A 23208-nucleotide genomic window follows, 5' to 3' on the forward strand; every position below is an offset into this window, starting at 1 on the left:
CTTTCATTCTCAGAATATTTTCCTTTAGGAACGGTTGGTCAAGTAGAACAGAGCCATAGCAGGTTGCACAGGATAAGACAGGCGCCTTTACCTAGTGTACTTGAGAGGTGATTAAATCCTCTCCCCTGCCAGGTTGTCTAGGAGCCTGGAATTGAACTGTGAGTTATCCTTTCAGCATAAGGTAGTTTGCCAGCAAACTCTGCTAAATTGCCCCAGGGACCTCCAGAGATAGCTAACTCTTTAGTTGCCATTACTGTGAATTTATCACGTTGCTTAGCTCTTGTCCAGTGAAGAACAAGCCTGAAAGAATGGGATATAAGGAAATAAGCTTATGCTGGAGACAGAAAGAGGATTTGAAGTGTTTCAGCATGTGAGATGTCATACTGGTTGGAAGATGCAGGTGAGATTTTACACCTGGGAATAGGTAATAGGCAAGCATCATTGACATCAAGCCCTTGGTTGGTGGGGAGGAGGGGTACATGTGTAGAATATCTGAAGATCAGAGAAATACCAAAGGTAAGTTTTGAAGCTTCTTCATGCCAATCCTGTTAGCAGATTTTACATTGCCTAGACCAGCCATGGGCAAACTACGGCCCGCAGGCCGGATCCGGCCCATTTGAATTGAATAAAACTATTGAAAAAAAAGACCGTACCCTTTTATGTAATGATGTTTACTTTGAATTTATATTAGTTCACACAAACACTCCATCCATGCTTTTGTTCCAGCCCTCTGGTCCAGTTTAAGAACCCATTGTGGCCCTTGAGTCAAAAAGTTTGCCCGCCCCTGGCCTAGACCAAAGACTGAAGTAATTTTTCCCATTTGTGAGTTCCTGTATCCTACCAACAATAAACAATTTATAAATTCCTGTTGAATCAGGGATCCAGCTAAAGGGATGAAGTCAACATTTGTCACATCTGTAGCTAAATGTTTCCTCTTCCCTGAATAAAGTGTCCCACTTTGAAGCCCCTTCTAGATTGGGGAGGAAATCTTTCACAGCTATACAGACAGAGTCAGATGACACCAAGGCTGTTTAATTCAATCCTTGAAATTCCAGGTGAGTGGCTTCTGTCAGGACTGGCCAAGTGATTTAAAGACTGTCTCATCTTTGTTTCTGCCACAGCATCTCTCCATATCCAATGCTAACATACAAGTGGATGCCTCCTTTATGCAAACACTCTGGAATGTACATCCTACGTGCTCAGGAAGTAGCATCGAAGAAGGTGTGCTTTCTTTGTGCATGCGGCCCTCAGCCTGCCCGTCTGTCCTGTGCTGCCCATACTGACATTTTCCCAGCTCCCACGTGAATGTCTTGACCCACAGTGAGCATGACTTGAGTTCACCTGAATTCCTTTCTCTGATGTTGGTGTGGATTATTTTCTGTCCTGATTTCTGATGACATGAGCATTCCTGGAACTCTTTTTAATCCTTGGAGTCCACTATTATTTTAGCACTAGATGCATTTAGGACTTGGATATGCATTTTCCCTCACCAACTGACTTTTCATTTTTATTTATGGTTATAGTTACAAGTATACAGACTAAGCAACTTCAATTTTAGAGGAGGTTATTTGCCAAGAAGGTGGTGGTGTTAATATTTCTTCCCAATACATCTCTCCATACAGGTGGGAGAAAGACTTTCTCTCTAAGAAAAGTACGTTTGGCCATTTGTTTCTACTTGTATTTATGGAAGGCCATTTAACAATAATAAATGAAATATATTCTCGGTATTTTATTTTTCCCTTGGAAGTAAGATCATCAAAGCCTATTCGACATACCCTATTTCTTGGAGCCAAACTCAATGCACCTTTCAAGCTATGCAATAAATATACTGGCCTTACCTCCCTCATGAGCAGTATCACATTTGGGCAGAATAATCAAATGCCAATGACCTGTAGGTTATCACATTACATTGTAACACTTTAGAGCAAGATCGATTTTTTAAAATACTCATATCACAGACTTTAACCCTGTTATTAATCCTGAGCCTAGTAGTTTCAGATTGGGAATGCCCTCCTGTGACATGATGTTTGACAGTGGTAAGCTGAGAGTGGCAAGGTGATGCCCCAGTTTCAGATGGCATCACAGCTAAGCTGAATAATCAGGAGACAACAGACTTTTACCTCTTTCGGTGACTTGTGGCAGGCTTTGAAAAGGCAGGGTATGTTTACCCCCCTTGTTTTATGCAAAAATTAACCCACCACCCTATGTTGATTGTCAATCATTCCCTTTCTGTGAGGAATCAAGGCACTCTGGTTTAAATCTTCCCCCATGAAGTTTTGACTGAATCTTCTCAATGTTAAATTTTTCATGATTACTGTAGGAATAAAATTATTTTCTAGGCCCAACAGAGGGCTTGTGGAAATTAATTAAAAAGTGTTTGCAAATCATGTCAGAAAGGTCCTTATAGAAGTATTAAGTACCCGAGGGTAGCTCATCACTGGTGTCATCTGGGCCTGCAGACAATTGCCTGTCAGCATCCCCTGGTGAGAAACACACTCCAGCCCTTGAGAGTGTAAGTGACCCTCATCAGGGCCCTTATTTCTTGCCTATCACCCTGCATATTTCAATTAAGAAACGTGATGTACCAGCACTTGGCAGTTTTCTCCATGTGGATAGAATATTGATTGGCGGAGCCTGAGGACTGTAAATGATGATCTCCAAGTGGGCCATGGCCTCACCATCATGAGACGATGAAAAATTTAATTAAGAGAATTATCATAGATGATTTTACTTTTCTAGATAAATTGGCTATTAAGAATTCCCTTACAGTATATTATGAATTATATTTTTGTAGTTGTTATTTCCTCACACAAGGATATTTTTTCCATTGATTTTTAGAGTGTAATGGAGGGAGGGGGGAGCACAGTGGAGGGAGGGCAGGAGAGAGACAGAAAGAAAGAGAGAGAGAGAGAGAGAGAGAGAGAGAGAGAGAGAGAGAGAGAGAGAGATGTGAGAGAGACTCATCAATTGGTTGCCTCCCACACACACCCTGACCTGACCGGGGCCAGAATCAAACCTGCAACCTTGACCAGGAATCAAACCCATGACCCTTTAGTGCTATGGCTGACACTCTAACCACTGAGCACATGGGCCAGGCATGAATTATCTTAATGCAAAAAAAGATGCAACTGGAAATAGTACAATAAGTTAAAGAAAAGTTGGAAAAATATGTTTGAATGTTTGGGGAAGTTTAAGAAAACTTGCCTTGCCTGGATGGAAAAGCGAAAGGGAATATCAGCCTGTCCCTGCACAAGATACACAGCTAACACTTTTCTCCTCTGGCATGACTTCTCATTCCTACTGATTTCATACAACACCCAAAATAGTTTGACCAGCCCCTAGAGTGATCTAAATATGTGATTTTTTTAAAAAAAAATGCAGACATTGAGCATATTAAGTTCATATATCTTCTGAGAACAGACTAGCCTGGAGAATTGTTTAACTCAGTGGGATAAAAAATGTCCATTTGTTTTTGCAAGGTAAAGCTCAGACTGGGGCCCCTCTCTTGCTGCTCTGTGCTTTGAACTAAGGCTCAGAATTTATTCAAAGACTAATTGGTCATCAGGTCCTTGAATCTCATTGTCTCCTGTCCATCTCTGAGCTCCATGGCTATTCAGATTCCTTTCCTTATTGTAAAGCTCAGAGCTTTTTGATCATGCATCTATGTTTGTCAACTCAGGAAAACCAGAATGTCATTCTGCCTTCCCCTCCATGTGGTAGGATTGGTGTCCAAGTTTGATCTGTGTTTGTTAAATCATTCCAAAGCTAGCTTCTCCTAAGGCAACTTTTAATAACAGTTTGCTGCTCCCTTCCCAGAACCTTCTTTCTTTCCCAGCGACCTAATTTGGATTTTGCCACAGAGCATACACAGTGAAATTGTAAGGGCCTGTCCAGGGTTTTGGTGTGGAATCATCACAAGCAATTGGAAAATCCTTATCTCCTTAACAGTAGCAGCTCAATTTTCCTTTTGGTTTTTAATTATATGAGTTGACACTATTTTCACCTTATCTTTTGAGGTTGGACTTGCTCATCCCTGAAACCCTATTTAACTTTCAATGTCAGAATTGTTTTGACATTCTTGTCTTTTCTGCCTGAGGCCTGAATTCATGGAATCTGTAATTTCCTAAATGCTTCTCACTTGGTGTTTTTCATAACTGACTCAGACCTGAACAGATTTACCCTTTTAAGCATGGTGTTCTCTTTATTAGACTTGGCATCAGTTCATGGGAGAATATAATTCTCTTATAGGATACCTACTTGGTGGGCATGTAGTACGTCTTTTCCACGGTCATGATGAGTGTTTGACAATACCATCTACGGACCAGAATGATTCCCAGCACAGGTAGGCCAATAGCTCCCCCCTCCTCCTCCTCCTCCTCCTCCTCCTCCTCCTCCTCCTCCTCCCCCTCCTCCCTCTTTCCAGTCTCAGATGACTCACGCTGAAGCACTTGCATTTGGAGGTGGCCACAGATGAATTCTGTAAGTGGTGGTCAATAGCAAACTCCACGTCAGCCATGGGATACAGTTTGTAAACAAGAATGGCAGGACACTAGAGCTGACTCACAGGTACATAGGTACACTGCTTCTTTGGCAAGTAGTTCTATGCTTCTCTACCCTTCATTTTCTCTGGTGGCTCCTGTCACTGAGGAGTTTCTGGTAGCATTCATTTTACACTGAAGAATTCATTTTGGTAATGGAAATTGACCTAAATATTCTAGTAGGTCTGTGCACTAGCACAAATTATCCACCTGGCTCTTCACAGGCAGATCATCACTATCATTCCCCTTTCATGAGCTAAGTAACTAAGGTGGAGTTTGGAGATTCCCTTTTGCTTATTATCAGATAAGATTCAAGGAAACAAATGTCAGTATCCAACAGGAGCTGGATTTAGCACAGGGATGGTGCCAAGGGCAACATGGAGAGAGTGATGCTGAGGGTGATGCTATCTTTGGTCCTCTAGTTGACTCCTCAGTGGACATATTTTAGAAATCCAAACCTAAAGATGGAAGGTATTAATACAGGTCTTAAATTCATACAGAAGAGTGATTTAGTATTTAGTTTATCATCAGAGGAAAAGAGCATAAAGAGCTTGGCCCCTGCAACTATAGAAACCTTATATACATATATTTTTAAAAATCAAATCTCAGATCCAAATTAGACTGAATTTGAGACTGCAATGAGTTTAGTATCCTGGTGGTAATACATTCTTTGTTTGTGTACCATGCCTATGGGAACCATGTCAACTGTCTCTTTCACTTTATTAGAAACATGGACCACATCCACACAACTTGGAAATCGCCTCAGTTAGGCTCCTACCTAAAGGTCACACACTGGCCGATGGGAAATGGGAACCTAGAAACTAGAGCTGCAGATGCTCCATCCAGGGCTCATTTCTTATTTGATGCATTAAAGGACCGCCGGGAGCAATGAGCTTGAACATATTGTTATACGTCTTAGGAACCATCCATGGGCAATATGTATCCCTTACTGTTCCGAGTCTCTTCCTACTTGTTCTGTCCTCTGAATACCCCTTCTTGGGAACCAGATGTGACACAGGAACCAGAGCAGTGTCTAGGACAAACAAAGCACAAACCTATCACAAATGCCTGTTTAATTCACTCGCTGCCTCCTGGCACTGGTCCAACGGTTAAGCAAACTTGATTTCCCTTGGAATTCAGGACTCCGTGCTCTGCACAATGTCATGTGATCTTATTCGGTTGCAATTTCTTTACCCTACCTTTAACAGTGAATTATGTAGTAGTGCACGTACGGTCTCTTTAATATTTTATTCTGCTGCATCAGGGGAAAGTTTGCAGGTGGATAAAGAACTGAAGCTTTGTGGGTGTGTTTTACAGTTACAATCTGAGATAGAATATCCTAGTGCTTTCTTCTCGTACCTGTTCTTTTAAGAATAGGAATTTTGGGAAAATTAAATACTAACTTTGCACATGGCCCTTTTACCCCACTCCACCCCCACACCTGTCATTAAGTTATAGCCATGTTAGAAACAGCCTGTGCAGAAACTATACTGCTTAGAGAAGCTTGTCATTTGGTGAGCACTCCATTCAGGTGGTTCAACCAGATCCTGACAACCAGAAAAGGCTGGAAGGTATTTGAAAGGAGGTGCTAGGGAGAGTGAAACAGATGGAAAGGATTCCCAAAGTGGGCCCCTGAAGCAGACTCACATGCCCCCATTGAAATGAGAGTGAAGGCGGCCCTCCCTTGGCTGAGGAGTCCATGAGATCTAATTTGTATTTTGGGTAAAAAAAAGAAATTCAGATGAAAATAAGAATGATACATCCATTTCTCTGTAGGAAAGTATGAAGGGGTTGAGGCTGGGGTTAATAATCAGTTTTTTTATTGTACTGGAACCTGAATTTTTGTGTCAACTGGTCTCTTAATCAAAATGGGTAGCCTTGGCAGTATTTGATGTCTAGGTAAGGTGAGTGAGAAGCCGCCTGGTTGTCTTATGTCATCAGGTAAAGTCTCAGCACTGGCTGCAATGGCCAGGAAGACTGAAATCTGAGAGAGCACAGTAAGGATCTCATGCAAGTGGCTGCATTGTAATGGGGCTGACTTTCAGGAGGAAGTCATTTCTGTTCCCTCTGAAGCCTGAGAGCAGAGTCAGGCTGGATAGAGAGGTCGATTGTCCCAGGGTGCAAACCGTGCAAACCCAAAATCAATCTGGCTTTCTGAGCTCTGATCCTTGGCTCTGCCTCTGGCTTGTCAAGCACCCTGGGGTAAGTCAAGTAAGCTATTGAAGTCAAAGCTAAGCTGACAGCCAAGCTTTCAAAAGCACCTCAGCTTACCACCCACTCTAGTCCCCTGCAGGGGTAATTGTTTTAGAGAATGGGAACAGGTTGTTTCAACCTCTGTAACCTTGAGAAAATAAATGGAACACGTCACCTGTATTTTCTCGGTGGGAAGGAGGAACCTTCCAGAATTCTTTAGAGGTCGGAAGGAGAGTGTTCTCTAATATTGCAACCTCAGGGGATCCGCTTTATGCTCTCCTCCTTAGAGACCCTCTAGCCCTCACTGAGAGGGAGAAGCATTAGTGAAAATCCCAGCATGTTGTCTTGTGTGGCTGGGAGGTTAGTGTCATATCATTACTATTCTAGGCATGGCACAGAGACACCTGGGGTGGTGGAGCAAAAAGTAATGTAGGATTTCTTTTTTAATATTTACTATGTGTTTCCTGATAATAGGTAAATTTGAAAAAGATTTTAGAATGACCTCTATCATCCCACCACCCAGAGGAGCCACTGTTAATATAGTTTTTCATTATATCACCATACCATTAAAGATGTTTTTCTATGCATGTATAAACATCTAAATTTAAACAAAATTTGGCTTAACCCACAATGGATAATATTTTGTACACCTTGGAGCATCTTTGGGCACATCTATAATAATAAAAGCATAATATGTTAAGTAGACCAGACATTCGAACAACCTTCCAGACGAGGCAGTTAGAGGCAATCAGGCAGGCAGGTGAGCAGTTAGGGATGATCAGGCAGAGGCAGGAGTGATCAGGCAGGCAGGTGAGCAGTTAGGGGTGATCAGGCAGGCAGGCAAGTGGTTAGGAGCAACAGGCAGGCAGGTGAGCAGTTAGGGGAAATCAGGCAGGCAGGTGAGCAGTTAGGAGTGATCAGGCAGGCAGGCAGGCAGAGGCAGTTAGGAGAAATCAGGTAGGCAGGCGAGTGGTTAGGGGTGATCAGTCAGGCAGGCAGGCAGGTGAGCGATTAGAAGCCAGCGGGCCTGGATTGCAAGAGGGATGTCTCACTGCTGGTTTAGGCCTGATCCCTGCCTAAACTGGCAGTCAGACATCCTCCAAGGAGTCCTGGATTGCGAGAGGGTGCAGGCTGGGCTAAGGGACCCCCACCCTGTGCATGAATTTTGTGCACTGGGCCTCTAGTTGATTAATAAAAGACATTAAGTTTGCACAACTGTTCTGTGACTGAAGTGTCTTCATTAGACTATTAGATGAGAAAAACAGTGCACTGGGAGCTGAAGGGACTTGATCGAGGTCACACAGCTGACAGATTCAAACTCAGGTCGTCTGACTCCCAAGTCCTGTATTTTAACTATTTTATAATTATGCTGCTATGTTAGAGAAAAAAAATTACACATTTTCTCTTCACCTCTATAGATTACCTATTCTCAAAAACCTACATCAAGTTTCTTTGGGGAATTGAGGGATTCAGTTGATATGTCCAAATCTTCTATGGCAGAGAAAGGACATAACTTGGCGAACTTAAGTGCAGTTAAATTATCAGTCTTAACCTAAGGTAATGAGATTCTCAAAATGTGTCTGGATTTAGAATACCAGGTAATTCAGGGACAACTAGAATAGTTTATTTAATTCTCCATAATCTGTGATACAGATAGGTTGGTCCCTATCATACAGATTGAAAAGCAGATTTTGCTAATTATCACGTAAACATCAGGCAAACCCAGATGTCTTTACAGAATGCCTGACCAATACTCCTCAAAACTGCCAGTCATGGAAAACAAGGAAAAAGTAAGAAGTTGTAACAGGCCAGAGGAAACGGGGGAAACTGCCAACTAAGTGCATTGTGGTGTCCTGGAATGAATCCTAAACAGGCAAAAATTCAGTAGAGAAACTGGTGAAATCCAAATAAAGTTTTGAGTTTAGCTAGTGATGATGCACCGATGGTGGTTTCTTCATTTTGACATGGTTCCATTGTAATGTCAGATGGTACCGTTAGGGGAAACTGAGGGAGACTATCTGGGAGATCTCTGTACTATCTTTGCAACTTTTTTGTAAATCTAAAATTATCCCAAAATAAACATTTTTATTTAAAAACACATTACAAGCTTATCTGATTGCAGGAAAGGAGACAACGGTATAGTAATAAAATCATGAACATTATAGCCACTGAGCATAACGTTTTGTTCCAAGCTTCCTCAAACAGTGGAAATGGATTCACGCTGTGCTGCATATGTTTTAAAAGTGAAAATACATTTTAAAAGATTTCAAACATCAAGGAACTTAACTTGAAAGAGCTGGAGAATTCAGTATCCAGTCTCATGTGACTGGGCTGTTGAGACTTCTGGTGTGGAAATGGAGATGATCTCTCCCTTTATACCTGATGGTCCGTGAGTGTCCAGACTATGTATATGGCAAGCAATTCCCTCACCTTGAGCACTTTTTCCCTTCGTAAGAGAGAGACATTGGGAAACTGTGCCTCCCTTTGACTCTTGATTTTAGCTTTGCTGACTTAGAGAAACAGCAGTGTCTGAGCAGCCTCCGCAGGGAGCTGTTCCCTGCCCGGTGCTGATCGGTGTCATACAGGAACTAACCTCCAGCTCTGCTCACAGGAGGATATTCTATGAAGCAGGGGGAGCTGGGACACGAGCCAGATCTCTGTGGAGAGTGGAACCCCTACGGATAAGGTAACAAGGATCAGGATGGTCCTGTTTTCAAGATTATTTCCTTTCCTGGTACAGTCCATTCTCTTAAATATTTCATTTGGTTCAGATCACCTGACAAATTCTCAAAAGTTCTTGGCCCACATCTAAATCTAAAATTTTTGTAACTTTGTTTTTAAAGAACAACAACAACACACACACACACACACACACACACAACATTTCCAAGTCCTCTGTTTTGATTAAGAAGCCAGCTGGCTCCTGCGCCCTTGCAGTGGCTGGGTTACAAAATGCAAGCTCTGATGTGACTGCTGAGAGCCATCAGCACTCTTCTCCCACTTGTTTTCTTAAACAGATCCTCTAGAATCCATATAGGTCTTCCTCTCAGTATCTTTGTTGGCTTCAGTGGAAAGTTAGCTTTCAATGACAGTGTGGTGGCTGTGATGGTATGAGGTAGGGAAGACTAAAACATTGTTGGAAACATAGTTGTGAAGAAGCAGTACTTACCAGAACTTGTCAGGAACAGTGCTGCACTTGGATGGAGGGAACACAAGGCTGAGACTTTGGAGCCACGTGCTTGAGTAAAAACACCTGGTCTGCAAATGCCAGGTACTGAAAGGGGATCCAGTTAAGCTCTGGACCTTTATTTTGCTGAGAGAGACTGCAAGTTAGGCTAGAGCTAAACTGCTTGGAATCAGAGAGGAGTATCAAGTGTTGCCATCTTGGTTTTCTTCTCTAGCTTTCTTTCTAGCTCTCTGCTCATTCTCCCCTGGACACATGTTCAAAGTAAAAGTCTCTCAAAGTGTTCTCAAAGTAATCCACTAGAGATCAGAAGAAAATATTGCAATTTTTCTTACACACACACACACACACACTCAGATTTTTATGGAGAAACTCTGGAGATGGCTGTTTTAGGGAATACTGGTTTTAAGGAGCACCTACTTATTATCCGTTTGAGATATTTACATTATTTTTCCAGCCCTGTTCAAAGTTAAATTCTTATTCCCAGGATATTAGCCCGTGACTCTTACTTAATGGACTGTTATAAAAAGTCAAAATAAGTGTGTATGTAGAGTGCTAGTAACAGGTGTTTATTCCCCTAGCATTCTAAACACGAAGAATTTAAGCATTTTGACAATGGGATTCACTTGTGCTCCAATGTTTCAGATAAAGAGAAGAGTTACTTTAAAATTTTGCATATGTATCTCTTAAATGTTTTATTCTAACTTAAAAGATAAATGTATTACAGGTTATTCGGTGGATAATTTATCCCTGACACTTTAGTTTAGTGCCAAACTTTTTAATGTAGGACCATAAAAAGGTCAGCAATCAACTTGTGGGAACTTTCTCATGTCAATCATTCTGCTTTACTTTTCTCCCATAGAATTTATTGCCATATAATATAATATAATATAATATAATATAATATAATATAATATAGTATAATATAGTATAATATAATATAAATTTATTTATCAGGCTTGTTTATTTTCTCCCTCCCTCTGGCAAGTGTAAGCTGAACAAATATTCTTACTATTTCTCTGAAGATGAGATTCTTTGTGGTAGAAAATTGTTCAGGTTTAGATGGCACATTTAGAAAGGCTTTGCTTTCCCAGAAACAGGTTTCTCTTGAAAGGCAACCTTCCCATTCTTTTCGTGGTTGGTTTGTTGTTGGTTATTGTTGTTGTTGTCGTTGTTTTCATTAAGATGCTTCAGTAGAGTGAAAAAAAATTGAAAGCTTGGAACTTCCAGTTACATTAAACTATTGCCCTGCCTGCCCCAGGATCATGTTCCTTGTTGGAGTTCTTAAGAGAGGTGACAAGGGAGCACCATGCTTTGTTTTAGGCGGACAGGAAATCCTAGAGCAAACCAGGAGACTGGTGCTTTGTCCTGTAGGGGATGAGCCCCAGAAGGGTTATGAGCCTGCTAGCATGTGTATGAAAGCACAGGATAAATGTTGAAAAGGACTTATCTTTGTGTAAAAGCAATTCCTTGTCTGTTTCACCTGCCCAGCTGGAGTGGCAGTAACATCAGATGGGGCCAGGCTTTCCGGCTGCGGCATCTCACCACAGGCCACTACCTGGCCTTGACTGAGGACCAAGGCCTTCTACTGCAAGACCGGGTGAAGTCAGACACCAAGTCCACAGCCTTCTCTTTCAGGGCATCAAAGGTAAGGTCTGATGAAGTGAACTTTGACCTTGTTCTAAAAGCAAAAGCTCTGAACCATCCAGGTAGAAATCTGACTGAAAGGAATGTAGGCTGGAGCAAGCTACATTTGGAAATTAAACCTATAATAATCACCTCATTTCTGTATCTGTTGAATTGAGTTCATAGAGGAATGTGGTACCTTAGATGTAAGTTGACATCTTAAGAGAGACGTTAAAGGAGAGTGAAAAGTAGGAGAAAACAAAAGGATCACAGGCATGGGCATTATTGCTCAGAGGCTGATGGAAATATTGTTTAACACTTCATTGCAGTTTTTAATACTTTAAGCCAAATACTTCATTCCTATACAACAGAGGTAGCATGGATCTATGAGTTTCAGTGCTACATTTGTTTGAGTCAAGAAAATTATTTCAGAAATATTTAGAGAAGGCATAATTCTGGATGTGGCACTTTTTATCGTTATTGTTGAAAGTATGACATAGGTCCCCCTTTTCCCCACTTACCCCACCCCCACCACCCAACCCATGCCTTCTCCACACTATTGTCTGTGTCCATGGGTTATGCATATATGTATATAAGTTCTTTGTTTGATCTCTTCCCAGCTACCCACCTAACCACACCTGTCTTCCCTCTGAAATTCGACAGTGGACATGGCATCTTCTTACAGTTATTTGCATTGTACCAAGTTATCCATACCTTTCTCATCCTTTTCCTAGGTCATCTCTTCTCTCCATATTTCTTAGCTCTCACCTATTCATCCCCAACCTTCATTAAAAGTGGACCTTGTGTTAGTTAGTTTAACCCCAAACATGTAGCTTTTGCCATTTGACATGTTTATGGAGAACTATTTTTTAACTTCTACCTTGAATGTTCAGCCATGTTTTGATTCCTCATAACTCAGAGGATCTAGTTGGATGGTCAGAATGGCAGGCTAAGCTAACTTCTGATGGACAGTGGGATGTTTGGTTGCTTTATGATTGTTCTGGAAAGATCATCCAAGCATAAGAAAGGCTGTGCATGGACGTATGCATTTTATCAGGGAGTCTGCTCCTCGTGAGAGGATAGCTCAACATCTCCTTGGTGAGCTTCACTCTAGTTTCATTCCTCCTTGCTCTTTTCTGGAAACAAATCTTGAATTGTGTTCTCAGCATGATTTTAGAAAAGGGTTATTGATTATTCTGTTCGTGTAGGACTCAGCTTGAAGCTGACAGCCCAGTTTTCTATGGGGCATCTCTGCCTCCTAATGAATCAGAGGAGGACAGGCTTTCAGCACTACCCATTTTTTAGCAGGGGCCTCAGACTTGTTTTCCTTTTTCCACAGTCCTATAGTCTTTTTAGGCAGCAAACCTCTTTAGCATACATATAGGTTTTTCTCCCCAAAATTGACCTATATCAAAGTTAGGCTTTTTCCATACCATATTTCAAATATTTCAAGATGTGAGCTTCCTGCCCTAAATTCCCCACCAACATTACCTTCATTTTCTGCCTCTCTTTCAATGGTGTGTTGGTTCCTTGACTTCATTCTGGTTTTCTGGGCACATCTCTTTCATGCTGCTCTCACTTTTGTTTATTTATTTAAAGATTCCCAGCACAAGAGGATTTTAAATATATATATACAGATATAGATGTAGATATATATATCCTATATATATGTAATCTATATATATATCATCTATATATATCATATATATATACACCATATATATATCATATATATATACACCATATATATATATATATATCATAGATAGATAGATAGACACATATATATGGTAAAACATTTTGGCCTCCAGGAAGTGGTTTAGGGTAGTAAAGTTTGCTTTAAAAAATCACTGAAACAAAGCAATGGAAAAGTCCTAAGAACAGAGATAAACAAGATCACATTCTCCCCTAGGACACAACTGGGACATGGGTGTCAGGTCTGGGGTGAGAGTGGGTAAAGGGAGGCTGGGGGATTAGAAAATAAGAAATGACTCATCATGGCTGATGTCCAAGTAAATGCCTTTCTAAGAATGGCTGCTTGGCTTTTTTTCTTATTTGAACCCTCTACCCCAGCCTCCTCAGCCCACTGTAGATGTGCTGACACTGAACTTTACCATTTCAGAAAGGGCCCCTCTTTGACAGCAGATGAGTCTGGGGGCCTTCCAGGCAGCTGGCAAGATCCTGTTTCAAGGGGACTCTGCATTCACTCCTTTCTTGGGCAACCTTGTGGAGTATGGCTCAGTGCTATGCCCTGGTCTGGAGGGAAAGCCAGAAAAGCTCAGAGCACCATAGAAAGTCCTTATAATGCTCCTTCCACTTGGCACCACTCTGGCCTGTGAACACATTCTACCCTCAGAAGGCTCACTGACTATTGTCCCAAGTCCCTTCATTCCTATGCACATGGAGATAAGCAGCTAATGGCTGAACGTCACTGAGGCACCTTGGGGACTGCCAGCATAGCAGAGCTGGATGTAAAAGTCACATCGTCCTATGCTTGGTAGTGTGGCTGTATTTTGTTGAAGTTACTGTGTTAGAGGTTTTAAATAACTCTCAGTGCAACAGTATTCAGCCCAGCTACCTTCCTTCTAATTTGAAAGGAACTGACATTAAAATGGCCTACACTCTGTGCAGGCCAAGATATGGCTGTGTTCTCACAGGCGATCAGGGCTTCCTTGGGACATGGTGTGAGTATGACATTAACTGTGCAGCTACACAAAGAGAGAGAATGTGTGGGAGCACAGAGTTCTGCCTTGTACAATCCAGAGAGCTCCTGGGGAAGAGTGCCAGCAATGCCTTGGTTTCTCTGGGCCTCCAGCTTCCTCCTTAGTGAATGTGTCTTACTTCACTCAGTGCAGGCTCTCCTCTGTACGTGGGCTCTCCAGCATGCTTCCTCTCACTGGGGAGTAGTCATGGTCCCCCACAGAAAGAACTGTGGTCTTATTTTTCAGTGGTGTGAGGGTATTGAGCCATCTTGCCAGCATCTGCCTATTCCAGGTGTTATGTGATAGAGACGATGAGAGAGTGCTTTAGGCTCTTCAGGCTCGGGGGGTGGCTCAGGGGTTGGGGGCACTCATTGGACAGGCTGGGAGGTAGAGCTAGGGTGCATTGTTGCCTTTGTTAAGAGGGTTGGGTAGGGCATTCTTCTGATCCTCTCTGTATGTTGGAGAATCTAGAAGACAGAAAAGACACTCCCAGAGGAGCACTGTTTGGGCTCATGTGTTCTGGGATGACACTAGGTTATCTGGGCTGTGAGTCATTTGACAACGATGTGCTTCCCACTCCATGCTTCCTGTTGAGGGCTTTGGAACAGCTGCAAGTGTGTTACCATGCTTAGCAAGCTGCTCTCATGAGAAAGATGGCAGGTGCCCCTGTGAATCTTGAACAGGGGTGTGGCTAAGCCTTAGTGGAAGGTGATCAGACCAAGCAGCTGCTAGTCATTGGCATGGCCTGGCTCAGACAGACTCAAACTGAGGTCTTTGAGCAAGCTATGTGAACATACAGGGCGAGGCAAAGTAGGTTTAGAGTTGTTTGTATGGAAAATAATACAATAATTAATAAAACAATAATACAAGAATAAACTGTTTCACATACTCACAACTGTAGCCCTACTTTTGCCCCACCCTGTACAGAATAATGAGCAGAATATGATTCTGCTCAATGTTTTTTTCCCCTGTCCATGTCTGGGATGATCCAAATCAGACCAGAAGTCTGGGATGTATTGTTGCCTCCAAACTGCAGCATCAAACGTTATTCCTGTAATCTGGAAGGGGTGTGGGAGAAGATAGAGCATGGCCTCCAGGCCGCCTAGATCTAGCCTTGACCCTCATGTATCATGTGTGAGATCTTAACCAAGTTGCACCTCATTTGAAGCCTGTCATAAAAGTTTAAGATCAGACCCCTGCCCACCCTTCCATCATGCCTGTTGTCACTCACTCACCATTGCCTTGAACTTTATCATACTAAACATCTGTCAGTCTTCAAACATGCTGTTTATTTCTCACCACCAAACCTATACCTAAAATGCTTTGTACCCCTCCACATGCTTTCATGAGTGAACTCCTCATCCTTCCAGGTGAGTGTCAGATGCCTTTACAGGAGCAAAGCTCTCCCTTGTCCTCCAGTGGGCCCTGTTCCTGATTCCATTACAGTCATCACTACTGGCTTGTCAACCAGGAGCCCTGGATGACAAGACCACACATACCTCCCCCTTAGTTCAAATCTCGGCTCCCAGCACAGTGTGGAGCATGTATGTTAGAAAATAGCTTGGTGAAGGGACAGATGAATATGATCACACATTAAAACAGAGTGAAATCCATTTTATTCTAACCCCTGCCATCTTCATAAAAGGATTCTGTCATCATGGTGCAATCATTTTGGGTCATAACACTCTTTACAATCATTGAAGGAGAGAGATTTGTTATTTTGAACATCTAAGTCACATTTCTATGAATTTGATTTCACATCATCTTTCCATGCTCTCAACATTGCAAGGCTGTTCCCCAGGGACTGTCAGATAACGTGATTTAATATTTGCTCTGACATGGCAGCACTGTCTATTTAAATGTCATGTCTCAGCATCAGTTTACCACACTGAATTCATTTCAGAGAAGAGCAAATTAATGTTCAAGCAAATCTTGAATAAATGATTGAGATAGAACCTCAAATTGTGCCTGTTTTGTTGCATAAATGCATAGAGTTATCACTGTTCTTCATTAGAGGACATTTTCCCTCAGTGTATAAAAATCTGAAATTCTCTTTAGTCACCATTTAGCAAATATCTACTATGTGCTAAGCACTGTCTTCTTCCCTACCACTCACCGCTCTCTCTGCTGGGTGTGCAAAGCATCCCTGCATACTGGACCCTCAGGTGCCCTTTAACCTCTGTGGCCCAAAACAAATGGCAGCTGGGCTCATGGTCCCTCCCTCAATGGAAAGGTTCATGCTGAAGTAGTGCCCTTGTGCCAGGTTCCTGGCATGCTCCGTTTCCTCACCACCCTGTCAGCTGGGGGGAGAGAGGGTATGGAACAAACGAGGGAGGAGGAGAGGAGAAAATTTACCTTAAGATCCAAACCTCTAGAGACAGCATCACTGCCTGACATTTATTGTAAATAAATCTACCAAAAAAAAATTTTTTTATTTTAAACTGATGCTTTCCCCAGTTTTTACTGTTCAAAGTGGACCAAATAAGCAGGAAAACCATGGGCTTTGAGGTGGGAGAAACCTGGCCTTGAATTTTGGTTCTGCCATTTGCTGTTCAGCCTTCATGTTCCTCCCTAAAAAAAATGGGGGTGAAGAACTGTGCCTTGGAGGATTGTTGTGAGGATTCGACGAGGCCAGGAAGATGACCTGGGAGTCAGTCTCCTTGTGCATGAAACATCAATAGTGCTGCCTACCTGACAGGGACAGGAGGGATTGATTTGCAAAGATGGAGGAAGGAGCTCAACACAATGACTTCCACTCATTGCACCTTCATGAACGAGGCAGACACATCCACTCCTTCTGCATGCAGAGGCCCTCCCTTGTCAGCCAACCAGCAGAGGCTCTGAAGCCAGCCAGGCTCTAGTAGTGTCTTTTTAAATTCATTTGAACTTCAGAAATTCAGAAAAGGACTGTACTGGTGGAGAAATGAATCCAAAGGTGATTTCTCAAGTATCTCCAGAGACATCTTGGAAAGAGTGGGCTAATCAAGGCTTTCTTGATGGCTTAATCCAGCACCCATGAATAGGCCCCATCTTCCCATATCTACTCTTCTTTTGAAACATTTTGAGTGCTTAGACCAGGGGTCCTCAAACTTTTTAAACAGGGGGCCAGTTCACTGTCCCTTAGACCATTGGAGGGCCGGATTATAGTTTAAAAAAAAAACTATGAACAAATTACTATGCACACTGCACATATCTTATTTTGAAGTAAAAAAAAACCCAAAATGGGAACAAATACAATATTTGTATTTGCATGTGGCCCGCGGGCCATAGTTTGAGGACCCCTGGCTTAGACTGTTTGAAAGGAACTCTGTTGCCCTCTGTGGATGCAAATGGCTTAACTGTGTCAAATAACAACAAATTTTACCCTAATTAATACAGATGAATTAGGATTTTCTCTGTTCAAGATCTCAGGCTCTATCCTAATGCCATAGCTGACAACTCACTCACCTCTAGCCTTGTTCCTCTTCAATCCATCATTTACACAGCTGCTGGAACAGTTATTCTAAGATGCAACCCTTGTGTTATCCCCCTGCTTAAAATCCTCAGTAAATTTTATTACCTACACTGGCTCTTCCAGAAAGGTATTCCAAGCAATAATTCTATGACAATAAAATTTAATGCTACCTTAAATAGACATCAGCAGGGTTTTTTTGGATCTTTTTGTTGTTGTTTGCTTTTTACTGTAGGACTCATAAGACTTCATATTATACTATCCTAATGTTCCCTTTGACTTCTAAAAGAATATATCTTATTTGTCCAGTGTCCTCTTTTCCCACAGAAACTTTGTTGACATTGAGAAACATGAACCTATAGTATAAAGTTCATAGTCCTTGTTCAGGTCTCTTTCAAGATTCCCACCTTCTTCTTACTCACTATGTTATTCTCCATCTTCATAGAATGCCATATCCTTCCATATCCCTTCTCTCCTCTCTCTCCTGGCTGAGCTCACATCACATAAAGTGTCAATCTTGAATAAAATCATCTATAACTGCCTAGGCAGTCTGAGTTTTCTTTCTTCCAACCACCTATTAGACCTTGAATATAAACCATATCACCTTATCTATCATATATATATATATATCTATATCTATATCTATATCTATATCTATATCTATATCTATATCTAATCTATCTATCTATCTATCTATCTATATATATATATATATATATATATATATATATATATATATATATATATTTTAGAGGCCTGTTGCACGAAGAGATTTGTGCAATAGGCCTTCCCTTCTCTTGGCTACTGGCACCGGTTTGCCTCTGGCACCTGGGACCCAGACCTTCACTCTGGCCGGGCTCTGGCTGGAGCCGGCCCTGGAGCCATCAGGCTTTGCTGCTCCAGCCCGGGGGCCGTCAGGCTTCGCTCTGCCGGCCCCAGGGTCATCAGGCTTCGCTCCCCTGGGGCCATCAGGCTTCACTTTGCTGCTTGAAGCCTACGTATGCAAATTAACTGCCATCTTTGTTGGGTTAATTTGCATACTCTCCTGATTGGCTGGTTAGCGTAGTGAAGATACGGTCAATTTACATGTTTGTCTATTATTAGGTAAAAAAATATATATATACTAGTAAAAGTCATATATAAGAGCCAAGTGACCAGAACAACCAGTCACTATCACGCGCACTGCGGCTGGCCAACCAGGCTGATCGGGGGCGGGGCCAGCTGGCCAACCTTCCGTGTTCCCTCTCCCTGGCCAGCCTAGCCCCAGTTGGCCTCTATTGGGGTGGGCCAGCTGGACCCCACCCATGCATGAATTCATGCACCAGACCTCTAGTTGTCATTATAAATTTGTATATACAACTCCTAAAGTTTATACAAACCCAAAGCCATTTTTCATAAAATAATAGCATATATTTTCAACTTATTCTTTATCATAACCTTCAAACAACTAAAACATTAACGTAACTGATATGTATCTATGATAATGGTAATCATTCAAAAAAGTATGCTCAACTGACAAATGGGCTTTGGATTTACACTTGCTTTTGAATTCTGTTTGACTACTTACCAGCAACTTGTTCAAACTCTGCAACCCTCAGTTTCATCATCTATAAAGTGGGAGACATAAAAACAACAGGGCCATTGAAAGGTTTAGTAAAAGTGTTCTTAAAGTGTCATATATAATAAATACTACTTAGTGGGTCCTTGGTAAATTCACTTGATGATGATGTCACTGTGAAGTGCTTAGAAAAATACTTTATTCAAAGTAGGCACTAGACAAACACTCATTCCAGTTCTTTTTCGTATCCTAGAAAGCTTAAATCAATCTGGAGAGCAGCAACCTAGTCATCTAAACCAAATATTTATGTGATAATCATAATGTGGTCATAAGCATTTCCTTAGTAAGCTCTCATTGAAAGTAGGGATAATGATTATTCTTATCCTTCAACACACATTAGAATAAGTAACCTGTTCCTTCTTGGAATCTAACACAGGAAAGATTGTGCAGATAAACAGATAGACATATTGATGCCCATAGACCAAGAAAACAAAAACAAATTATTTGCAACATATTTTAAGCAGAGTATTGTGTGAAAAGTAAAGACAAGCAAATCCCAGTCTTGCCCTTGGGGAGTTTTCAACGTGGCAGGGAACAGGAAGTGTACCAGCAAAGGGTTCATATTGCAGAAGATGTTAAAGAGCCCCAAGACAGGTGCCATAAGATCAAAGAAAATCTAAAGGATCTGGGAAAGGCTTGATGGATAAGATGTGAAGATGCAGAAGGGAAGCATGGGAGTTCCAAACAGAAATTATCTACACTAATAAAAGACAAACATGCAAATTGGCCATACCTTCGCTACACCTTAAGACATGCCCACCAGCCAAACAGAGTGACTATATGCAAATTAACCCAACCAAGATGGCGGCCATCAGCCACGAAGCTGGAGCAAGCAGGAGGCTTGGTTGCCCCAATGATGGAGGAAGCCAAGCTGCCACGGCAGCTCTGAGCTCCACTCAAAGCAACAGAGTTTCAATTATAGAAGGTAAATAAACCCTAGATACCTGCTTTCAGCCGACTGTGGCCACGGAGCTGCAGCGAGCAGGAGGCTTCCCTTCCACCCACCCTGGCCAGCTTAGAGCTCCTCTCAAAGCAACAAAGTTTCAATTATAGAAGGTAAATAAATACCAGAAAAAAAAGAAAAAGAAAAATAGCAGAGGCTGGGAGCTTCCGTCGCTGGAGGGGCTTGGCCAGCCTGAAAATGGCCCTCAGCCCCTCACCCAGACTGGCCAGGCACCCCAGTGGGGACCCCTACCCTGAAGAGGGTGTGACCAGCTGCAAACAGCCATCAGCCCCTCACCCAAGCTGGCCAGGCACCCCAGCAGGACCCCCAGCCTGATCCGGGACACCCTTCAGGGCAAAGCAGCCAGCCCCCACCTGTGCACCAGGCCTCTATCCTATATAATAAAAGGGTAATATGCAAATGGACCCTAACAGCAGAACGACTGGGAATGGTCACTATTACACACTGCAGATGCTCAATGCAGGAGCTGCCCCCTGGTGGTCAGTGCGCTCCCACAGGGGGAGCTCTGCTCAGCCACAAGCAAGGCTGATGGCTGCTGCCAGCACAGCGGTGGTGGTGGGAGCCTCTCCTGCCTCCTCAGCAGCACTAAGGATGTCTGACTGCAGCTTAGGTCTGCTCCCTGCTGGTAAGTGGACATCCCCCGAGGGCTGCCAGGCTGCCAGAGGGATGTCTGACTACCAACTTGGGCCCGATCCCCCAGGGAGTGGGCCTAAGCCAGCAGGTGGACATCCTCCGAGGGGTCCCAGACTGCAAGAGGGCATTGGCCGGGGCTGAGGGACGCCCCCCACAAGTGCACAAATTTTTGTGCACTGGGCCTCTAGTCCTATATAAGAAAAGTGAAACATGCAAATTAACTGTCCCTCCGCTACGCTCAAGCCACAACCACCAGCCAATCAGGAGTGAGTATGCAAATTAACCCAACTAAGGTGGCGGCAGCCACGGAGCTGGAGTGAGCAGGAGGCTTGGGTTGCCCCCCAGTGATGGAGGAAGCCAAGCTTCCCACCTGCCCTGGCCAGCCCTGGACTCCACTAAAGGCTACAAAGTTTCAATTACAGAAGATGAATAAATCCCAAATACCTGCTTCCAGCTGCCCACTGGGGAAAAAAAAAAGAAAGAAACGAGAGGCTGGGAGCTTGGGTTGCCAGGGGGCATGGCCAGCCTGAAAACAGCCATCAGCCACTCATGCAGGCTGGCCAGGCACCCCAGCAGAACAACCCCACCCTGAAGGGGCTGTGGGAAGCCTGAAAACAGCCCTAAGCCCCTCACCCAGGCTGGGCACACCCCCATGGGGTGAGGGTCCCCACTGGGAGCGTGGCCAGCCTGCAAACAGTCATAAGCCCCTCACCTACGCTGGTCAGGCACCCCAGTGGGGACTCCCACCCTGAAGGGGGTGTGGCCAGCATGAAAATGGCCCTCAGCCCCTCACCCAGGCTGGCCAGGCACCCCAGTAGGGACCCCCTACCCTGATCCAGGACACCCTTCAGGGCAAACCAGCTGGCCCCTACCTGTGCACCAGGCCTCTATCCTATATAATAAAAGGGTAATATGCAAATTGACCCTAACAGCAGAACGACTGGGAATGACTGGTCTCTGTGACACACACTGACCACCAGTGGGGAGATGCTCAATGCAGGAGCTGCCCCCTGGTGGTCAGTGTGCTCCCACAGGGGGAGCTCTGCTCAGCCACAAGCCAGGCTGATGGCTGCAAGAACAGCAGTGGTGGCGGGAGCCTCTCCTGCCTCCTCAGCAGCACTAAGGATGTCTGACTGCAGCTTAGGCCTGCTCCCCGCTGGCAAGTGGACATCCTCCAAGGGCTCCCAGGCTGCCAGAGGGATGTCTGACTGCCAGCTTAGGCCCAATCCCCCGGAAAGCGGGCCTAAGACAGCAGGTGGTCATCCCCTGAGGGGTCCCAGACTGTGAGAGGGCACAGTCCGAACTGAGGGACCCCCCGAGTGCACAAATTTTTGTGCACCAGGCCTCTAGTCATGTCAATAAAGATCCAGTGGAATGGAACACTTCACTTATCAAAGCACCATAGGCCAATTCAATTAAAGCATATGATATATAAAGTAAAAATGAGAATTCTGTAGGCACTAGGGAGTTATTGAAAGAGAGTGATTGGATTAGCCCTCTCCTTTGGGAAGGTTCCATTTCCAGGAGAAGAGTACATCTGAGGCATATTCAGGTGATAACAGAGAAGGGAGCATTATCTTGTGCTCCAGTCAGAAGAAGATGCCCAGCCTGCTGTCCACCAAACCAGGCTTCTCTCTATTGTGGACTACTCCCTTGCCTTAATGATATGTCACTGCTGTTTAGGTTTTGGTTGAGTAGGCTTTATTGTTGGTTTATCTGTATGTGTTAGATTTTGTTGTTGTTGCTCCTGTTCTTTTAAATTAGAAGCAGCCACTGCAGTGACTGTCATAAAATTTGGGGAGTTAATGCTATTTTGTAAAAGCAAAGACACAGTGAGACACTCCATTCTCTATATAATAATGATCCATTTATTTCAGAGACTCTAGAAAAAAATCCTAGATTTTTTTTTGTTTGGCAAAATCATATTTAAATAAATGAAAAGTGAAAAAGAAATGAAAAGTCCATCATCCTGGACAGTTTGGGAGCATCTACTGTTTTAACTGTGAGCTCTTTGAGATCAGTGTAATAATTTACATTTACCTGTTGTGGTATGCATTATTTTTATTTTGCTGCACTGCCTATGGTTACAGAACAGGCTGGAGATGAAAACTTGACATACTTAAATCTTTCACTGGCCTGAGTAGCTTCAGAATTATGGGTATTTCTGAAGTGGAACTCAAGTATTCACTGTTTTGTTATTTTTATTTAGAATAAATGTACTCTTAACCACTTGCCTATAAAGAAATCCTAATATATCAAATTCTATTTTCCCATTAGCTTTTTTATTGGAAAGCAGGAA

At 43.0% G+C, this 23208-nt stretch overlaps 1 protein-coding gene across 1 annotated transcript in view; it reads left to right on the forward strand.

Annotated features, from left to right (window-relative positions):
• Positions 1–23208, forward strand: part of RYR3 (ryanodine receptor 3) — a 548626-nt gene that overhangs the window by 244558 nt on the left and 280860 nt on the right. Inside the window, exons 7-10 of the mRNA XM_081108039.1 lie at positions 1122–1221; positions 4249–4342; positions 9343–9417; positions 11407–11563. Of these exons, the coding sequence (XP_080964165.1) occupies positions 1122–1221; positions 4249–4342; positions 9343–9417; positions 11407–11563 (426 nt within the window). The remainder of the gene's footprint in view (positions 1–1121; positions 1222–4248; positions 4343–9342; positions 9418–11406; positions 11564–23208) is intronic.

Source organism: Myotis nattereri (genome assembly GCF_964212035.1).
Source record: "Myotis nattereri genome assembly, chromosome: 1".
NCBI lineage: Eukaryota > Metazoa > Chordata > Mammalia > Chiroptera > Vespertilionidae > Myotis > Myotis nattereri.